At 36.8% G+C, this 19,194-nt stretch overlaps 1 protein-coding gene and 1 long non-coding RNA gene across 2 annotated transcripts; one reads left to right on the top strand and one right to left on the bottom strand.

The window, feature by feature from the left end:
• Window positions 1-1,319: 1,319 nt before the first annotated feature.
• Window positions 1,320-1,870, bottom strand: LOC131226928 (membrane steroid-binding protein 2-like). The gene is made up of 2 exons (XM_058222628.1): window positions 1,485-1,870; window positions 1,320-1,423 (listed from the first exon to the last, which is right to left on the bottom strand). Exons 1-2 carry the CDS (start codon window positions 1,828-1,830, stop codon window positions 1,320-1,322), a joined length of 450 nt encoding a protein of 149 aa, XP_058078611.1. The 5' UTR covers window positions 1,831-1,870.
• A 14,655-nt stretch (window positions 1,871-16,525) lies between these two features.
• On the top strand, window positions 16,526-18,978 carry LOC131228129 (uncharacterized). The gene is made up of 3 exons (XR_009162725.1): window positions 16,526-16,584; window positions 18,688-18,750; window positions 18,847-18,978. It is a non-coding gene; the product is annotated as an uncharacterized LOC131228129 (long non-coding RNA).
• The last annotated feature ends 216 nt before the right edge of the window (window positions 18,979-19,194 follow it).

The raw sequence follows: 19,194 nt of genomic DNA, 5'->3' as shown, positions 1-19,194 counted from the left end.
ATTGTCATGGGTAACTGCTCTAAGAGCTGTACTAATCTGGAAATTATCATGGGTTACTGCTTTAAGAGTCACCAGATTGTGTCACGTGAGCTTGTGATATATTTGAAAATTGCCTATTGCCTGTAATCAATGGATGATACATCACTTATGATTTTATTTCACCGATTGCTCTAATAGATCAACATCTGAATCTTAAACTTGAAAACCTTTATGAACTTATTTTGCAATTAATCCAATGCATATATACCAAAAAAAAGTCAATCCCATTTTGTAAAATCAACCTAAACCTCTGGGTTAGTAGAAAGGTTATCTTGCTTGCAAAAAAACTAGAGAAGAAGTTCCCATGCAAAAGACCCTGATTACAACACAAGGCACAGTATAACATATTTTCCTAAGGTGGCTACTCATGAAGGTATTCTCTGTTTCTAGTCTTCTTACAATCAAATCTTTTGGCTGAAAAAAAAAACACATAAACTAGATCTACAATTAACAATTAAAACCCTAACATTTCGACCAAATCAAAGCTATGAAAGTAAAAAAAAAAAAAGAAAAAAAAAAGAAAAAAAAAAGAAGCATGATTAAGCCATAAACATCCCAAGATCCAAGCCAAGGCTAGGGCAAAAACACCCCTACTATAGTTGAGGCATCTCTGATTTGAGGCAGTTTCATAAGACCTAGTACAGGAGATGCCTATATTCTTAGATTGAAAATTTCAAACTACCCAACTAAACAAAATCAAAATAATTAATATTAAATGCTCAACTATACACAGGCGTTTAAAATCTAATGAAAAGACATCTAGTAGATTTAACCAGGTCATCGAAATTGTGGGTCTCATAACTCATTATGAGTGGAGCATCTCAAAAATCACACTGATCAAGCAATCCTTACTATCTGATTGATGGCTATTAAGTAGATGGTCAAAAGTAAATAGTGAGTAGTCCAAATTTGAAGGTGTTAGAAATGGGAAAAAAATAAAATTACATCATCATAGCTGAATATCGACTGTGCGTGTGGCATAAGTGTGTGGGGTTGTGTGTGCGTGTGTAAAAAAAATAATAATAATAATAATAAAAAGAATCCCATACAGGCTGATTAGGGATTTCGAATCCCAAATCCAGCAATTAGGGTTTTCTGATTTGAATCCCTAAATCAGAAATTAGGGATTTTGAATCCCAAATCCAGCAATTAGGGTTTTCTGATTTGAATCCCCAAATCAGAAATTAGGGATTTCGAATCCCAAGTCCCATATTGGGGATTCCAATCATATACCCCATAATCCATTTGAAATTAGGGATTTTTTTTTGAATTCAAATCAGTCAATTAGGGATTTTGAATTCAAACCCCAAATCCAGTTGCCAGATTGGGGATTCCATTATAATCCTCAGCTTGAGCATCAGTATAACATTTTCAATGCAAATCCCTAATCAGGTATTCTAAATTGCAGAAAGCAACAACGAGAAGGGAAAAGGTTTACATCATACCTGAGAATCGGAGATTCACGAGCAACGGAAGGCCCTTGATCGCCATCAGTAGTGGCTTCTTAGGGTCCGATCCGTCGTACACCTTCAGCTCCTCCTCCGTGATCTCCCCGAGCTGGACCTGAGGCGGCAGAGGCTCCATCTTCACCTCGTAATCCCTCGACCTCCGCGGAGGAGGTGGAGAATCGAAGAAGTTGGAGACGGCATAGTAGAAGGCCATCCCTAGGGCTAGGACCGTGAAGAAGGTAGTCGGGGAGAGGCCTGTGTAAGCTGTGATGGAATCTTTTAGGGTGGCCCACAGCTGATCGATGGTTGAGACGAGATCGACGGTTGAGACAAGAGTAGCCATGGCCGGATTTCAGAGAGAGAGAGAGAGAGAGAGAGAGAGAGAGAGAGAGAGAGAAAGACTTTGGCACGAGAGAGAGGGTTTGGGTTTTGGGAGGGGCGGGTGCGCGAGAGGGATTTGGGGTTGTGGGAGATGGGCACGCGCGGGATTGAGATTTGAGGTGGAACGGATTGGCTACTCCCCCTATGGTCTATGGGCCCCACCATGATGTATGTGTTTCATCCAATCCGTTCATCCACTTTTAAAGATCATTTTAGGTGTTCGTCCTAAAAATAAGAGGGATATAAATCTTAGGTGGACCACACCACAGGAAAACAATAATGATTGGATATCCATCATTTAAATCCTCTTAAGGCCCACTGTACTGTTTATCTGACATCTAATCTGTTGATTAGATCATAAAGGCCGAGATGAAGGGAAAAAACAAAGATCAGCTTGATCCAATACTTTTATGGCTCCCAAAAAGTTTTTAATGGTCGACATTCATTCAACACTTTTTCCTGGAATGTGGTCCACTTGAGATTGGGATATAACTCATTTTTTTTTTGTAATATCATAAAATGATCTATAAAAATAGATGGACGGCATGGATGAAACACATACATCATGGTGGGGCCCACAGAGCACTGAACACAAAAGTTGAGAGGGGTTACCCTCCATTAAAACATTCATAATTATTTTTTTGGGCCCACAAAGATGTGGTTCACAAATCTGGCCCATCCATTATATGTGTGCCACTTGGATGAGGGGTCATACTAAGTTTCAGACGCATCCAAATTTCGGGTGGGGCCCCACCAAGTGCTTTTATATGTTTTAGGCATGTCTTCACATGATTTTAGATGGTATGGCCCACCAGAGTTCGGTATATGGCTAATTTTTAGGATATCCTGTAATTTAAAGGGGACCTATCAAATGCACGGTGTTGATTTTCGACACACGTCATGGTGGGGCCCACACAGCTCGACCTCATGGGAGTTCCCATGAGCTCGACGGATAGAACATTTTCCACATATATATATAAACTTATGATGCATTTGTTATATCCACATCGTCCATCCATTTTGAGATATCATTTTAAGTCACGAGCCAAAGAATGAGGTAGATAAAAATCTGTAGTGGACCACACCACAGAAAACAATGGGAGGGTGATTCCCACCGTTGAAACTATCCTAAGGCACATCGTAATGTTTATTTGAAATCCAACTGGTTCAAAAGTAAAAAAATAAAAAATGGTCGTGGGGCCATACATCATGGTGGGGCCCACACAGCATCAACCACCAGCCATTGGATGGTGTAAGGGGAGTAGCCAATCTGTTCCCCTTATTTGTGGTGTGGTCCATTTAATCTTTGAATATGATTCATTTTTTAGATAATTCTGTAAAATGATCTCGAAAAATGGATGAACAATGTGTTGATCCCAAATTTTCGGTAAATCCAAAACTCAAGTGGACCATGCCACACAAAACAGTGTGGAATAATGATTTCCACCTTGAACGTTGGATCCGCCCCATCAGTCAGATGCACCATTCCATGGTAGGCCACGAGCTTAAAAATAAAGTGAATCCATGACTTGGGTGGGCCACACTACATACTATAGTTGAGAGGGTTACCCTCCCATTAAAACATTCATAATCATTTATTGGGCCCACCTGGATGTGGTTCATAGATCCAGCCTATTCATTATGTGTGTCCCACTTAGATGAGCAGTCAAACCAAGTTTCATACACATCCAAAACTCATATGGGCCCCACCAAATGCTTTTATATGTTTTAGGGATGTTTTCACATAGTTTTAGATGTTATGGTCCACCTGAGTTTCGTATATGACTGATTTTTAGACTTAAAGGGGACACATCAAATGCATGGTGTTGATGTTCTACACACATCATGGTGGGGCGCACACAGATTAACCTCATGGGAAGTTCCCTTGAGGTGACCTTATAGTACCATTTCACTATTTTAGGTAACTCCTTCATGGGTGTTACTCTAACCATGTAGGGCCCACCTTGATATGTTTTATGTAATCGACACCGTCCATATATTTTTTTCATCATATTTTAGGATGTGATTTCAAATCATAAGAACTCAATAATCTCAAGTGAGCCATACCAATCAAAACAATGATGAATAACTATTAAAAACCTTTTAAAGGCCACAAAAGTTTTGAATCAATTTGATCTTTATAGTTTACCTTCATCTAGATCTTCTTTACATTATCAACAAGTTGGATTGCAAATAAACATTACTAAAACCTTACGATGGGCTCTTTATAATTTTTAATGATGAGGTACTATATTCTCATTCTTTCCAGTGGTGTGGTCCACTTAATATTTAAATCTACACAATTTTTTATAGCCGACCCAAAAATGGGTTGGAGAAACATAGGGGCAGTAAGGATATACAACACATCATCAAAATCTTATTTTTGTAATCTAACTTTTCAATTTTTCTTGTCAAAATACAAAATCTAGTTTTCTTTTTTTAAAAATATATTTTTTTACAATTTGTCAATTTTTTCACAATTCTGTTTGATTTTTAAATTTTATTTTTTAAAATATCATTTTTTAAATATCACTTTTGTTATATCACTTTTCAATTTTTCTTGTCAAAATACAAAATCTAGTTTTCTTTTTTAAAAAATATATATTTTTTACAATTTGTCAATTTTTTTTACAATTTTGTTTAATTTTTTAAAATTTCTTTTTCAAAATATCATTTTTTAAATCTCACTTTTGTTATATAACTTTTCAATTTTTATTGTCAAAATACAAGATCTAGTTTTCTTTTTAAAAATATATATTTTTTTTTACAATTTGTCAATTTTTTCACAATTCTGTTTAATTTTTTAAATTTTCTTTTTCAAAATATTATTTTCTAAATCTCACTTTTGTTATATAACTTTTCAATTTTTCTTGTCAAAATACAAAATCTAGTTTTCTTTTTTAAAATATATATATTTTTACAATTTGTCAATTTTTTCATAATTTTGTTTAATTTTTTTTATATATTTTTTTTAAATATAATTTTTTTATTGAAATCTTTCTTTTTTCAAAGTTATCAACATTATTCAAAGTTCTTAATTTTTTTTTCAAAATCTAGATTTTTATAAAATAAGTTTTTTTTTTAAACATTGTTAAATATTTTTTCTAAGCTTGTTAATTATTTTTTTTTCGAAATTCATAATTTTTTGGTTCTTAATTATTTTTTCTAAGCTTCTTAACTATTTTTTGTTTAATTTTTTGGTTCTTAATTATTTTCTAAGCTTCTTAACTATTTTTTATTTAATTTTTTCTTAATTATTTTCTAAGCTTCTTAACTATCTTTCTAAGCTTCTTAATTATTTTCTAAGCTTCTTTTATTTTCTAAGCTTCTTAATTATTTTTGGTGCTTCTTAACTATTTTTGGTTCTTAACTATTTTATAAGCTTCTTAACTATTTTTGGTTCTTAATTATTTTCTAAGCTTCTTAATTATTTTCTAAACTTCTTAGCTATTTTTGGTTAATTATTTTCTAAGCTTCTTAATTATTTTCTAAGCTTCTTAACTATTTTTCTAAGCTTCTTAACTATTTTTTATTTAATTTTTTCTTAATTACTTTCTAAGCTCCTTAACTATTTTTTGTTTAATTTTTTCTTAATTATTTTCTAAGCTTCTTAACTATTTTTTGTTTAATTTTTTGGTTCTTAATTATTTTCTAAGCTTCTTAACTATTTTTTGTTTAATTTTTTCTAAGCTTCTTAACTATTTTTGTTTAATTTTTTCTAAGCTTCTTAACTATTTTTGTCAATTTTTTCACAATTTTGTTTAATTTTTAGGTTCTTAATTATTTTTCCTAAGCTTCTTAACTATTTTTTTTTTCGAAATTCATAATATTTTTTTTTGAAATTCATAATTTTTTGGTTCTTAATTATTTTTTTAAAACATTGTTAATTATTTTTTCTAAGCTTCTTATTCAAAGTTCTTAATTTTTTTTTTCAAAATCCTAATTTTTATAAAATCAGTTTTTTTTTTAAAACATTGTTAATTATTTTTTCTAAGCTTTTTAAATATATTTTTTTAGAAATTCATAATTTTTTCTAAGCTTCTTAACTTTTTTTTTTAAAAAAAATTCATTAAATTTTTATAAGCTTCTTAACTATATTTTTCTGAGCAGTAGAGACGGTTAAGGACCGTCTCTAATGCAGACGGTCTTAGACAGTCTCAAAAGACCGCTATAAGATGGCTAAGGACCGTCTCTAATAGAGACAGTCATTGACAATCTCTAATAGAGATGGTCCTCGACAGTCCCTAATAGAGACGATCATTGACAGTCCTTAATAGAGAGGGTCATTGACAGTCTCTAATAGAGACGGTCTTTACCAGGGCTATAAGACGGCTACGGAGCGTCTCTATTAGAGATGATCTTTGACCATTTCATATTATAAGTAAAAGACAGTTAATGACCATCTCTAATGCAGACAGCCAATGACCGTCTCAGATGACTGCATATAAGACGGTCTTTAACCGTCTTAAATGATTTGTGGACGTTCAACATTTTAAGACAATGTTAGGGATGGTCAAGAGCCGTCTAGAATTTTAGAGACGGTTTAGGGTCGTCTCTAAACCGTCTTTAAACTAAAGAATTTTAGAGACAGTCCACAACCGTCTCAAAATCCGTTATTTTTTTTCCATTTTTCACGTAGTGTATCATGTTTATAAAACCAATGTATAAATAGGGAAAAATATGAAATATTTCACACTCAATAGGACCTCACAATAGAATAAGGTGGCAGAGATAATGAACAAAACTCTATTAGAGAGGGCGAGAATGCGGTTTCATGCAGGACTGCCTAAAAGCTTCTGAGCAGAAGTGGTTATGTGACATGATATATTGTAAATCAGTCACCATTTATGATGCTAGATTCCAAGGTTATAAACGAAGTCTAGACATGCAAGGACCTCAATTACTCAGAATTGTGGATCTTTGGGTGTCTATCATACGTCTACGTATAAAGTGGACAAAGGATGAAGTTGGATCCCTGATCTAGGAAGTGCATCTTTATTGGGTATAAGAAATGTGTTAAGGGCTATAAGCTTTGGGATACATTTTTATAGAAGGTGGTCAGTAATAGAAATGCCATCTTTGATGAGGCATTAATGTTGAAGATCAACAAGAATGTTGTAGGAAAGTTAGAAATACATGGTGATGTTGAGAAAATGTTAGTGCTGGTGGAGCCACTTGAATAGGTTACTGAAGGTGAAATTTAGTAAGAGTAAGATACTGACCAAAAAAATCAGCAAGATACCCAGGCGAGTATAGCCAAGAATAGAGAGAGATGAACCATTAGAGCCTTGGTTCGATATGGGTTCGAGCACGTAGTTTCATTTGCATTGTTTATAGGGAGTAGAGATCCCTCCAACTTTCAAGAGGCTTAGTCTGGAAAGGATGACAATAAGCGAATGTTATCCATAGTAGAGGAGATTGAATCTCTACATAAGAATCGAACATGGGAGTTGGTGGAACTTTCAAAAGGTCAAATAGCTATAAGGTATAAATGGATGTTTAGAAAAAATGAAGCATTAACAAAAAAATAGAGCAAAAAGTACAAGGTACGACTTGTAGCAAAGGGGTACTCGCAGAGGAAATGAGTAGATTTTAATGAAGTTTTCTTTATGGTTGCAAAACATACATCAATCAGGGTGCTACTAGCTATGTTAGTAAAGCTTAATTTGGAATTGGAGCATCTCGATGTGAAGATGACATTCCTTCATAGAAACTTGGAGGAAGTCGTTTACATAAGATGACTTTAGGGATTTGAGGAGCTTGGTAAGGAAGACCACGTGTGTATGCAAAAGAAGTTATTATATGAGTTTAATCAGTCTCCGAGGCAGTAGTACAAGTGGTTCGATTTCTACATGGTGAAGATTAGGTATATCATATGTGAGTACGATTGTTGCGTATATTATAGGGTATTTGAGAATGGGTCCTATATTCTACTGATACTTTACATTGATGATATGCTGATTACTACAAATGCTAAGAGTGAGATACTCTGCTTAAGTCTCTATTAAGAAAAGAATTTGACATGAAAGATTTGGACATCATAAAAACGATCCCAGGCATAGAGATATATAAAGACAAAGTCTAAAAAGTTGTGGCTTTATTAGAGGGGATATGTGCAGAACGTGTTTTTAATGTACTGATTTATGCACCCTATGTCATGCCCTAAACTCGAAAATCAGGCTCACAAAATTCCCGATCGCCGAATCTGGCATCGACAACCTCCGTAGTGCCCCATTCTCGGCTCCTGGCACCCATATACCAGGTTCCAATCCTGGGATCCTACAAGGAGAATTTTTAACATGAATTTGATTCGCAATAAGCATAACCATAAGCATAACACATAAACAACAACCAACAACATCATCACAAATCCACTAAGATAAAAAACTTTGAGTACAATGTGTAAGGAAAATATAATATCGATAATTAAAAGCTCTAAAAGTCGGTTGTACGCTCGAAGCTCAATGCTGCTATGGCGTCCTAGCATCACCTGTATGCATCAATCGTGTATAAGCTTATAAAAAGCTTAGAGAGTAGTGGAAGTGTGTGCGCACGGTTAAAATGTAAGTATGCAATACAGAGTAAAGCGAAAATGCTAGTAAGTCTATGGGTGCCAATAGTTATACCAAGGCTATGTGATGCAAGGCATGAATGCTATCGGCCATATCAAGGCCATGCAATGCAAGGCTTGAATGCTATCAGCCATATCAAGGCCATGCGATGTAAGGTATGAATGATATCGGCCATACCAAGGCCATGCGATGCGAGATACAACTCAAGCATTCCAGTCCTCATCTGAATCCACATATCCGTGCAGCTCATCACTAAAACATCAAATATTAGTATAGTTCTCACGCTAGACAATCACTGGGGTCTAGTACACTCCACACTAGCTTACCGCCCCTATCTAAGTGCACAACTAGGTAAGTGGAAGAGACCTTATTATCTGCCCACCAATATCGGGCCCGGCTCGTCGATAGCCGACCCATTCATCAAGATAGTCAAACTCAACCTAGATATTCCCCCCCTCACTCAGGCGAGTAAGGTCACACCCCTTTCCAACCGACCACGACATAGTGGGAGATGTGGCCTACTAGTATACGACCCTCATGTGCTCATGTATCAACTCGGTCTCAACGTTGGAGTCATCCTCTGATACAATCAGATTTAGAGATTTTCACCCAGGGACATCTATGGCGCCCCAATGCTAGTAACAGTATTTTTGGTGTTTGAACATGCCATCCACGATATGCTTGTGGAGGCCATAGCCCTGGTGTCGCTAGGGTGTATAGTAATCATGTCACACAGATGCGAGATGCATGAATCACACTATCCAGTCATGCAGTAATCCCGCGCGTATCTCGCGCTCATGTGGGTAACTCCTATCAATGAGTTGCATAAACAATCTGCCCAATGACATATGCTATGATCATTCACTCCTCATATCAAGCATACATATGATGCGTGTGGGCATGAATCATGGAGTTATACTAAGCATGTTATATGGTGATGAATTATCTTCATAACAAAGATGGGCCTAGACGGCCTACACACAACAAGTATGGGCCTAACAATGGGCCTTAGGAAGTGTTACAATGTGGACATTTAACCATCATTACTTTTACAATGTGGACGTCAAACCATCATTGCTCCCAAGGCATGGCCCCCCATAAACATCATTACATACATCATGGTGGAATCATACATCGCAATGGACCTCATATACATCACATTCGGCCCCACATAAAGGCCTCACATACGTCTCATTGGGCCTCACTCATGGTTCTTATATACATCACATTGGGCCTCAACCCATGGGCTTGAAATACATCACAATGGGCCTCATATACATCAAGTAGGCCACATCACATGGGCCACACCAATGTGCCTCATATACATCAAGTGGGCCACATCACATGGGCTGCACCAACGGGCCTCATATACATCAAGTGGGCCACATCACATGGGCTGCAGCAGTGGGCCTCATATACATCAAGTGGGCTGCATCCACGGGCCACACCATCTACACCATTCATCTATTTTAAGAGGTTATTTTAGAGCATTACCCAAATGAATCATAACGGAAGATCATCTGGACCATACCACAAATAATAGTGGAGATAATGTTTTCCGCCGTTAGAATTCCCACGACCCACCATAACGTTTATTTTCCATATAATTTGTTCATATGGTCACAAAGACCTGATTAAGTGGAAAAAAACAAATTTCATACTGATCCAACACTTCCGGACTCCCAAAAGGGTTTCAATGGTAGGCGTTCAATCCTCCACTGTTTTCTGCAATGTGGTCCAACTGATACACGAATCTGCCTCATTTTTAGTCCCAAGCATCAAGACAAGCTCGCTAATTAGATGGACTGTGTGGATACAAAATAGGTGGATGGCGTGGGGGAATACAAAATACATATATCACAGTGGGTCCCACACACGTGGCCCACTAGATATTTGGATCTGCCTCACATCTAGATGGATGGTGAGAATATAACATAGGCCTCATGATCAGCCCACTTGATGATGTTAGTACATCAACTAACTAACTGGTGGGACCCACATAGCTTACTGACATCAAACAACAGCTATGTGGCTAGTGAGGGGTCCACTTCGAGAGAGATGGATGGTTAGGATATAACACATATCTCATGGTGTGTCTCACAGGACCGTCAAGGGACAGATGGCCTGGATAATCAGATACATCATGGTGGAGACCCACCGTCCCAACCATGGACGGTGTGGGTATAACACTACATGGTGGGCCACATAGATGCATGGTGTGGATACGAAATACACACATCATGGTGTGGTCCACATCCATGGACTGAACAGAGTGGATAAAACATTTACATTACGGTGGACCCACGCCCGTCAGCTGGATGGCATGGATGGGATCCATGCATCACGGTTGGCCCTACGTAACACCGTCCAGATTTGGATGGTGTGAATTCAACACTACATCATGGTGAGCCCAAAACTTGCTGATGTCACTACATCAGCTATATAGCTGGTGTGAGCTACACTAGCCAATCCGATCCCAACAGGTGGGTCCCACATGGGGCCCATCATAGAATTATATATATAATATATAAGTATTATTATATTATTATTTTAAAAAAAAAGTGAAAAACACATAAATCATGGTGGTCCCCACCGTCCAGACCACTGGACGGTGTGGATATACATCACGTGTGGGTCCCACACAGATGAATGGTTTGGGTATAAAACATACCTTGTGCTGGGACCCACAGAACTTTTTGACGTTAGCCAGTAGTGCTACTACAAGTGTGGCCCGCTGGCCCACCGTCCATGATGGACGTTTGGGATACAATAAATAAATCATGGTAGGGCCACGTCGGCGTGGCCCATTGCTTGGATCAAACTGATATTTGTGTTTTTTACTTCATCTATGGCAGCGAGAAGGGGCCTAAGAGATGGACAGTCTATATCAAGTGGGCCACAATCCATCACAAAAGAGAGAGAGAGAGAGAGAGAGAGAGAGAGAGAGAGAGAGAGAGATCGTCATATTGGAGGGACCCCACCACTATGGGCCCATTTTGGATACAATACAAACATCAAGATGGGTCCCATCACAAGTGGGCCTTACATACATAAAAAAATCAAGATCTTATGTTACGATCACCAACTGGTTGTCCTTCTTCTTGGTCCCTTGGCTTCCTTAGCTCCTATGCTCAACCTTTGATGGTGGATGATGAAATTTGGATGGTGGAGATGAGAGTTTTTAAGGTAGGGAAGTGCGCTACACCTTGCTTCTCCTTGGGAGGCTTGGAAGATTTTTTTTTTTTTTTTGGGGAGGGGGGGGGGGGGGGGGGTGAATAGGACTATGCTAAATTTAAAATAAATACAGCAGAAATAAAGAAAGAGAGATAGACAAATAAATAAATCAATACACAATGCGGAATGCAATCTCAAAATATTGATTGTTCTAAGGACAACCATGCACCATAAAAATGGCAGGGCAACCTTACTAGAACAAATAAAGAAACTGAAGCTCAAACTGATAAAGAGATAGCAAGGAATAAATTGCAGAAATATAAATCTAAACTATTACACATTCCCTACTGAGCTTGAAATAAAATGATTACAACATTCACATCCACATATACATCCCACAAATGAATAATTAAAGATATGAAATATAAACCACACAACCACAAAACACAAGGGATTATAGTGGTTCGCCTGTGTGTATACCAACTGTTAATAAATAGCCACACAGCTACTCTAGTCCTAATATCCTCACATAGGGGATATCAGCGTTCACTATCAAAGATAGGTTTTCCAGGTTCACCCAAAACCTTCACAATTGTGTCTTTCTTTGTCACTACCAAAAAAATGACCAAAGGTTATGGACTATTATAGTTTTTGGCTACGGATATAGACCGTAACTATATTACTACAGCTTAAATCCATAGTTAAAAATAATCAAACCGTAGCTAAAAGCTATCACCACCACTCGTACCTACCACCTGAGACGGCCTCATAAGGGACTCTATGATACACATTAAAATATGTGTACTCCATCTAATACGTCTATTCATTTTGAAAGAGCATTTTTGGGCAAGAGCCCAAAAAAGGAAGTAGTTCGAAGGCTCAAGTGGACCACACTGTAGGAAACAGTGGAGATTAAATACTTACCATTGATCAATGGTGTGGTTTAATTTGACCTTCGAATTTCCTATATTTTGGGGTCAATCCTATAAAAAAAAATTAAAAATTAATGGACGGAGTGGATATATGAAATGTATCATGATGGATCCTACAAAGCCGCCCTTGAGAGGGCCGTTCGTCCATGACCGTCAAAACTGTATGCGATAGTCGGCTACGGTCCATGGCTTTTAGCTACGGATTAAAACCGTAGCCAAGCCGTAGCAGGTAAAAATGCGAAAACTCTTACCGCGCTGCCCTTTTTCTTTTCCCCCCTTGCACGAAATCTTTCATCTCCCTCCACTCCAAACCCATTCCGTGTCCATCTCATGAAACCTTCCATTTCCCTCCACTCCAAACCCATTTCGCGTCTCTCTCTCTCTCTCTCAACCTTTCATTTCCCTCCACTCCAAACCCATTCGGCATCCATCTCTCTCTCTCTCTCTCTCTCTCTCTCTCTCTCTCTCTCTCGATCTCCCGCGCCCTTTTTCTCTCTCTCGATCTCCCCTCTCACAAACTCCTCTTCTCTCCCTAAGCATCCCCTCTCTCTTGATCTCACGAAGACTTCCCTCTCTGACGCCATAATCCGCGTCCATTTTAGGTATGGAAGAATGATTTTCTTCTTCTTCTTCTTCTTCTTTTTTTTTCCCGGGAATTGGATTAGGTTTTTTTATATATTTTATTTTTATTTTATTTTAGGATTCTTTTTCTCTTATGATGATATAGATGTTTTAATATGCCAAAATAACAATCTAGTCAAGGATTTGAATGGCATGGATGTTAATGAGGCAAAGTAATGATCCTCATGTGTATAAGGAACCCGATTATAAGTAACATTGAGAAGAACATTTTTCTCAACTCAGTAGTAATTCTCCATAAATTGATTTTGATTAGTTATCTTCCATGGACTTGTGTACAATACTTGAAGCAGGAATGTAAAGTTGAGGGTAATGCGTACTGAGGTGTTTCCTTGCTGATTTCTATTTGCAATCACATACTCACTTTCCCCATTATGTTCATGTTATATCTACAACGTGCATCCATTTTTTTAATTTTTATTTTATTTTTCATATGAATATGGGGTATGAACCCAAAATGGAAATCTGATCCAAATCATGTGTGGACCACACGACAAGAAAGAGTGGTAACTGAATGCCCACCATTAAAAAGTAAAATCCTCTTCAGGGCTAGAAAAAGGGGTGTGGCTTCCCTGGATCCCCTGACTAATGTAGCTTACATTAATGCCATCCATCCAACTATAGTGTTTGGTTTTGAGATGGTTGGGCTTTTGTGGTAATGTTTCGCCTTTTGGCACTTCTTCAATAAAAGTGCATTTACCTTAAAAAAAAAATCTATGATCTTTTGGTGGGTTGTTCAAAAGATGGAGTTAAGGAGGTTATCCATGGTGTTGGCATTCAGTGCTTGGGATTCAATTGCATATGGAGAATTAGTGCAATGAGCTTCTTCTTTTTTTCCTGGAGGAAAATTTTTGGCTTTGAATCCATGGATTTGTGGAGTTGGGAATTTGCCAAATCCATGGAGAGATTCTTAAATGGGGTTGGGGTTGTCCATGTAAAGGGTTTGTGGATCTTAAATTGGTTCTTTTTCCATGTCATTTTGTTATATGGACATGCAGTCCTTTCCAATCCGAAGTCTAAATTATTTGGCAAATTCTTCCTTATGGTATAATGTGGGGGCTATGGAGAGAAATTCTAGAATCCTTAAGGGAAAGACTTTATAGATTGGCTCTGTAATTCAATTGATTTCCTCAATGATCAAAAGTTAGAGTTTAGAAGGGGTTTGGTTGATTTGCCAAATAATACCTTCTTTGGAGAAACAAACTCTATAGTTTGTGGTGGGGAATTTTTTGCCAAATCCAAATCCATGGGGAGTGTCTTAAATGGGGTTGGGGCTGCCTTCATGGGTTGTAAGCTATTTTGGGGTCTTAAATGTGTCCATTTTCCATGTCATTGCTAGATGGACATGGCATCCTTTCTAATCCCAAGACTCAATTATTTGGCCATGGTATAATGTGAGGGTTTTTTGAGAGGAATTCTAGAATCATTGGGGAAAGGCTTTATAGGGTGGCTCTGTAATTTAATTGATTTCCTCTATGTTCTTTGGATGGATTGTTCAACAGCTAGAGTCTAGGGGGTGTTATCCATGGCACTGCCATTCATTAATGGGGATTCAATTGTATTTGGAGATTTAGGGTAATGAGTTGTTTTTCGTAGCCCTATTGGAGTTGTTTACACATTTATGAATAAAAAGAAAAAGAAAAACAAAAAGTATTGGAAATGATACAGACTAGTAGTCCCTCGATCATTATCCTACCTTAATGCCCTTTTACTTAAGAATATATGTAGTGAATCTAGAGGAGAGTGAATGTGTAAGAAATGGCAGAATTTTTGGAGTAAATATCGTTGGCCTTGTTTTGTTGGCCCTAAATTGGTTTTGTTTGCTGAATATTTCAATTGACTTAATAAGGTGGTTATAGCTTACAAATTATTTCATGTTTTGAATGTATGGTGATGAGATGCAAGCTTGCCAAAGTACTGGCAGATGCAAAACCTCATAGGTCAAATCATTCGACTTCTTAATGCAACTCATGTGTCTGGAGAAATTGGTTTTTCTGTTGATAAATACATGTATGTGGTTCACGAATATGGAGGAGAGTATAGTTCTGGCTTCTTAATGTAGTCACACCAAAGATTTTCTCCAAGGCTAATGGTACTTTACATTAAAAAGCAATTTGATAATTCTAATGGAAACCAAAATCACTAGGTTGCCACATCTTTGAGAGCTCAATAACCCAAAGGTATTATTGTAGCCATTGAGTTGGCCTTTTTACTAGTTAATGTTATTTTTCACGTAAATGTTCATTGGATAACATTTGTTGATTTACTTTTTACTTTCTTTAAGGTAATTGAGTTTTTTTCCCCTTTTTTTTTCTTTTTCTTTCTTTCTTACTTTTTTAAGTGTAAATACTTTTTGATCCTTTAGTGTGGTAATATAGATATTTTCAAAGGATTTGATGCATCTTTGTTTTCTTTATACTCCATTTGGCTGATTAATTTGAATTTCTGTAAAACATAAAAAGAAAGAGCATTAGTCATACAAATTCTTTAGTCTTGCAGAACTAATTAGGAGTCGAGCTTTGTTAAACATGATATTAGTTATCATACCAAGATGCCTGTTTCGAGAGTTGATAGTGAGCAGCTTGAGTGTTCTTAGCAGCCATTACTTGACAACAACTTCGGAACTGTTTTCTCAGCTTTGCCTCCTAGCTTCATTGAACTATTGACTGGCCGTTTGACTGAACATGAGAACAATGGTAAGATATGCAAACTATATTTACTAGTTTCTTTAGTATGACCTTCTCTTTGTTTGTGTAGTTTTAAAATTTTGAACTTTTTTGGTTGCAGAGATGCATATCGGATTCTTCTTTTCATGGTATGTGAATTTCTTCCATTACTAGTTATCTGCTTCTAATCTGAAGGTTGTGCGTAGATCGACCTGAATCTTTGTACAGGGCATCAAGATGGTGGGATCCTTCTATTGGATGGATTGGAAAATACATATGTGCCATGCTGTCACATGTTCTGGTGTGAGCATGAGCTGACTGTGCTCGTCTGTGGGCTTAGTAAAGCTCTTCTTCACTATTTGCTTCGAAAAAGGAAAAAAGAAAAAGCAAAAAAAAAAAGAACAAAAAAATGAGATCTTCCCTATAATATATATGGGCGTCATTAATCAACACCCAGTAAGTAGTATGGAAGTCACTGTCCTCCTATATTGTAATTAGTCTTCAGTGAGATCTAGACTCTTCATTCAGTTGGTCCAATTGTTATGGATCAAGAGTTAAACATGGATTAGACGAACTACCCAATATTCTTCTTATTGGTCAGCAGTCTGTTCTTACTCCTTTTTATGATGCTGCTTCTGTTCAATTCTTACCAGATTTTATGACTAGAGTAGATATGGTCATTGATGAATTGGGAGGTGATATGGCAATCTAATCGTCTCCAAATCACACACAGGTTAGCATGCTTCATACTTGTATAGTTTTTTTTTCAGTATGGAAATTGAAAGCTGTACATGGTGGACTATTAAGTTGTACAGTGGAGAATATACAACCATTTTAGACTGCCGAAATTTCGATGTCCATAACTTCTTGGAAAACTACTGTTTTGTACTTATGATTTACTTTCAAGTTGATGTTATGCGTTGTGAAACTAATTATATTGATGTAGCTTATACCCATTATATCTCACGCAAAACACAAATATCAGCTTGATCTAAAAGTACTTTTGTTTTGTGGATTGACTACACTTATGTTCTGCTTTTTGTTTTCATGCTTGGTCACCATTTGTTGTTGGCTTGGAAAATGCTTCTTCTGATAAGGTTGCAGCTTCCAGAAATTACACAGATTTTTAGCTCTGGTAGCTGATCTTCTGTAGCCTTCATTATCAAAAGATTCATTCAAGTCACATGTTCTGTGGAAGAATATGGTTAGGCATATCATCATGTGATTTTTTCTATTTTTTCGTTTTCCCTTTTAATTTTTTTAAAAAAGAAGAAGACTGCATATACTCTTTGACAACGTTGTCGCTTGCCTAAGTCCTATAATTGCTCTTTGGACCAGCTTCTATTGAGAAGCAAAGGATAGCTGAGGAGGTTGCATCATTGCTAAAACTGAGTGATGATATTGACACCATCCCCTCTGAAAGGTCAGTTAAGAATTTTCATTTTAAAAAAAATTGCACTATAGTCAAAATTATAGTTGGATTTGTTTATGTGAACATATTTCTTAAAAGATGCATGCAGTTATTTAGGAAGAAAAGAAATTTTGAAAAAAAAATGAAAAGAATTTGAGAAGACAATACAAAACTTACAAAATAGCAAGAGCTTGCATGAGTCCTATCACTTCTGGAATCTTCCTAGTAAGCCTATTTCCATGAAGAGACATAATAATAGAAAGTTTTTTTTCATTAGGGTCAGCACACCATTTTCAAGAAAAACAAACCTAATTAAATGCAACAAGAATGAATGACAACTGGAGCAAAAAATAAAAGAAAAAAAGTTGCAGATTGTCAGCTGTAATAGAGATTCAGTGGAGTATACTACAGTAAGCAGTTTAACTAGAAGAGTTCAAAAATATCAATAGCTGAATGATTCTAGTTGGTTAATTAGTAGATGAAATGAATAGTTATTTGCAGATGAAAAGAGATACAATAGAGCTTTTGAGAGATGGAAACATACAATGTAGCTACTTGCAGGAAACCAATGTTGTAAGGAATCTCTCCAGTGATTTGATTGTAAGAAATATCCCTGGAAGTCATAATAGTCAATAGACCATAAGCAATTGAAGAAAGAACAAGCACAACACCCACACCAAAAGGAATTCCAGCCATCTTATAGGATTTCGTAGCTCGTACAATTCCCAATGTTGTCTGGTATGGTTCCTGAGAGGTTATTGTCCTGCTCACATCACTGCAACAACACCGGTAGAGATGGTTCAAACAAGGGTATGAACAAAATCTCAAATATAAATTCCTAGGAAACCATTGATGCAGGTTTCATTAGTATCCACGTACAAGTACCATAGGCCAGTCAATTGGCACATATCAGGAGACAATGTTCCTGTCAGCAAATGGAATTGTGACCACAGAAAAGCTGGCTGGTGTTATAGTTGCATAACAGTAAAGGCCATGTGAAAGCAAAAAAATGGGTATAAATGAATCATTTTCTAGTTGGGTCACCCACCTTCCTTTTCCCCTCCTGCTAAGCTGAGACTGATGCTCTGTGTAAATGAATTATGGACCTCACTAGTGTAAACTGAATACATGAGTATAGCATGTGTATTCTTGAGTTGAAGTCCATGTATTCCTGATAAAGGAAAAATAAAAAAGCTAATGTAGCATACTTGAAATTCTTTCAAAGCTAATAACCTGATCAGTCTCAAAAAACCTTGAAATGAATTAAACAAACAGAAGACTATCCAATTAAAAGCATGAAAATATTTAAAGAATCCATAAACAAATTCAAATTCAAATTTAAATATAGTCTAAATTTTTATAAAGCTAAATGCAGAACTTTAGTTGACTGTGTATGGTGTAGCTTATACCCATTATATCTCACAGTTACAACAAACTGGGTTGCTTAAAGGGGATGATCACACAGATCGCTTTTTCCGAATCCTCATGGTAAACTTTTTCTGCGGTTTTTATTATGTTTCCATGAGAATCCTCCAGACCCTCACAATTGTTAAGAGTTTTCCTTCTCTCTACCTATAATTTCAGGAAATTTCTGTAGCAAATTGTTTGGCCACTGACATGATTAATCCAAGCTCATTGTCCCTACAAACGCCACAACAAGTCCAGCATCTCTCATTTGCTGTTATTGATATGTATGCAAAGCTTGTGGTTTTGGTTATTAAGGTAGCGATCTTCTTTTTTTTTTCTAACTGAGCTTCATGCAATGAATGGAAACTAAATTGATGAATGTTTCCATCATAGTTTGGGTATCTATGAACTGTATCAGGAGCAATGGGATGAACTGTTGCAACCCCATGTGTGAGTTCTCTCTTTCCCTGAGGAAATACCAAGTTCATCATTCTTCTCTTCCCTCAAGTGATCATAATAACCATG

Source organism: Magnolia sinica, chromosome 15, assembly GCF_029962835.1.
Source record: "Magnolia sinica isolate HGM2019 chromosome 15, MsV1, whole genome shotgun sequence".
Lineage (NCBI taxonomy): Eukaryota > Viridiplantae > Streptophyta > Magnoliopsida > Magnoliales > Magnoliaceae > Magnolia > Magnolia sinica.
Note: the sequence above shows the minus strand (reverse complement) of the source record. Positions and strands in the feature narration are given on the sequence as shown.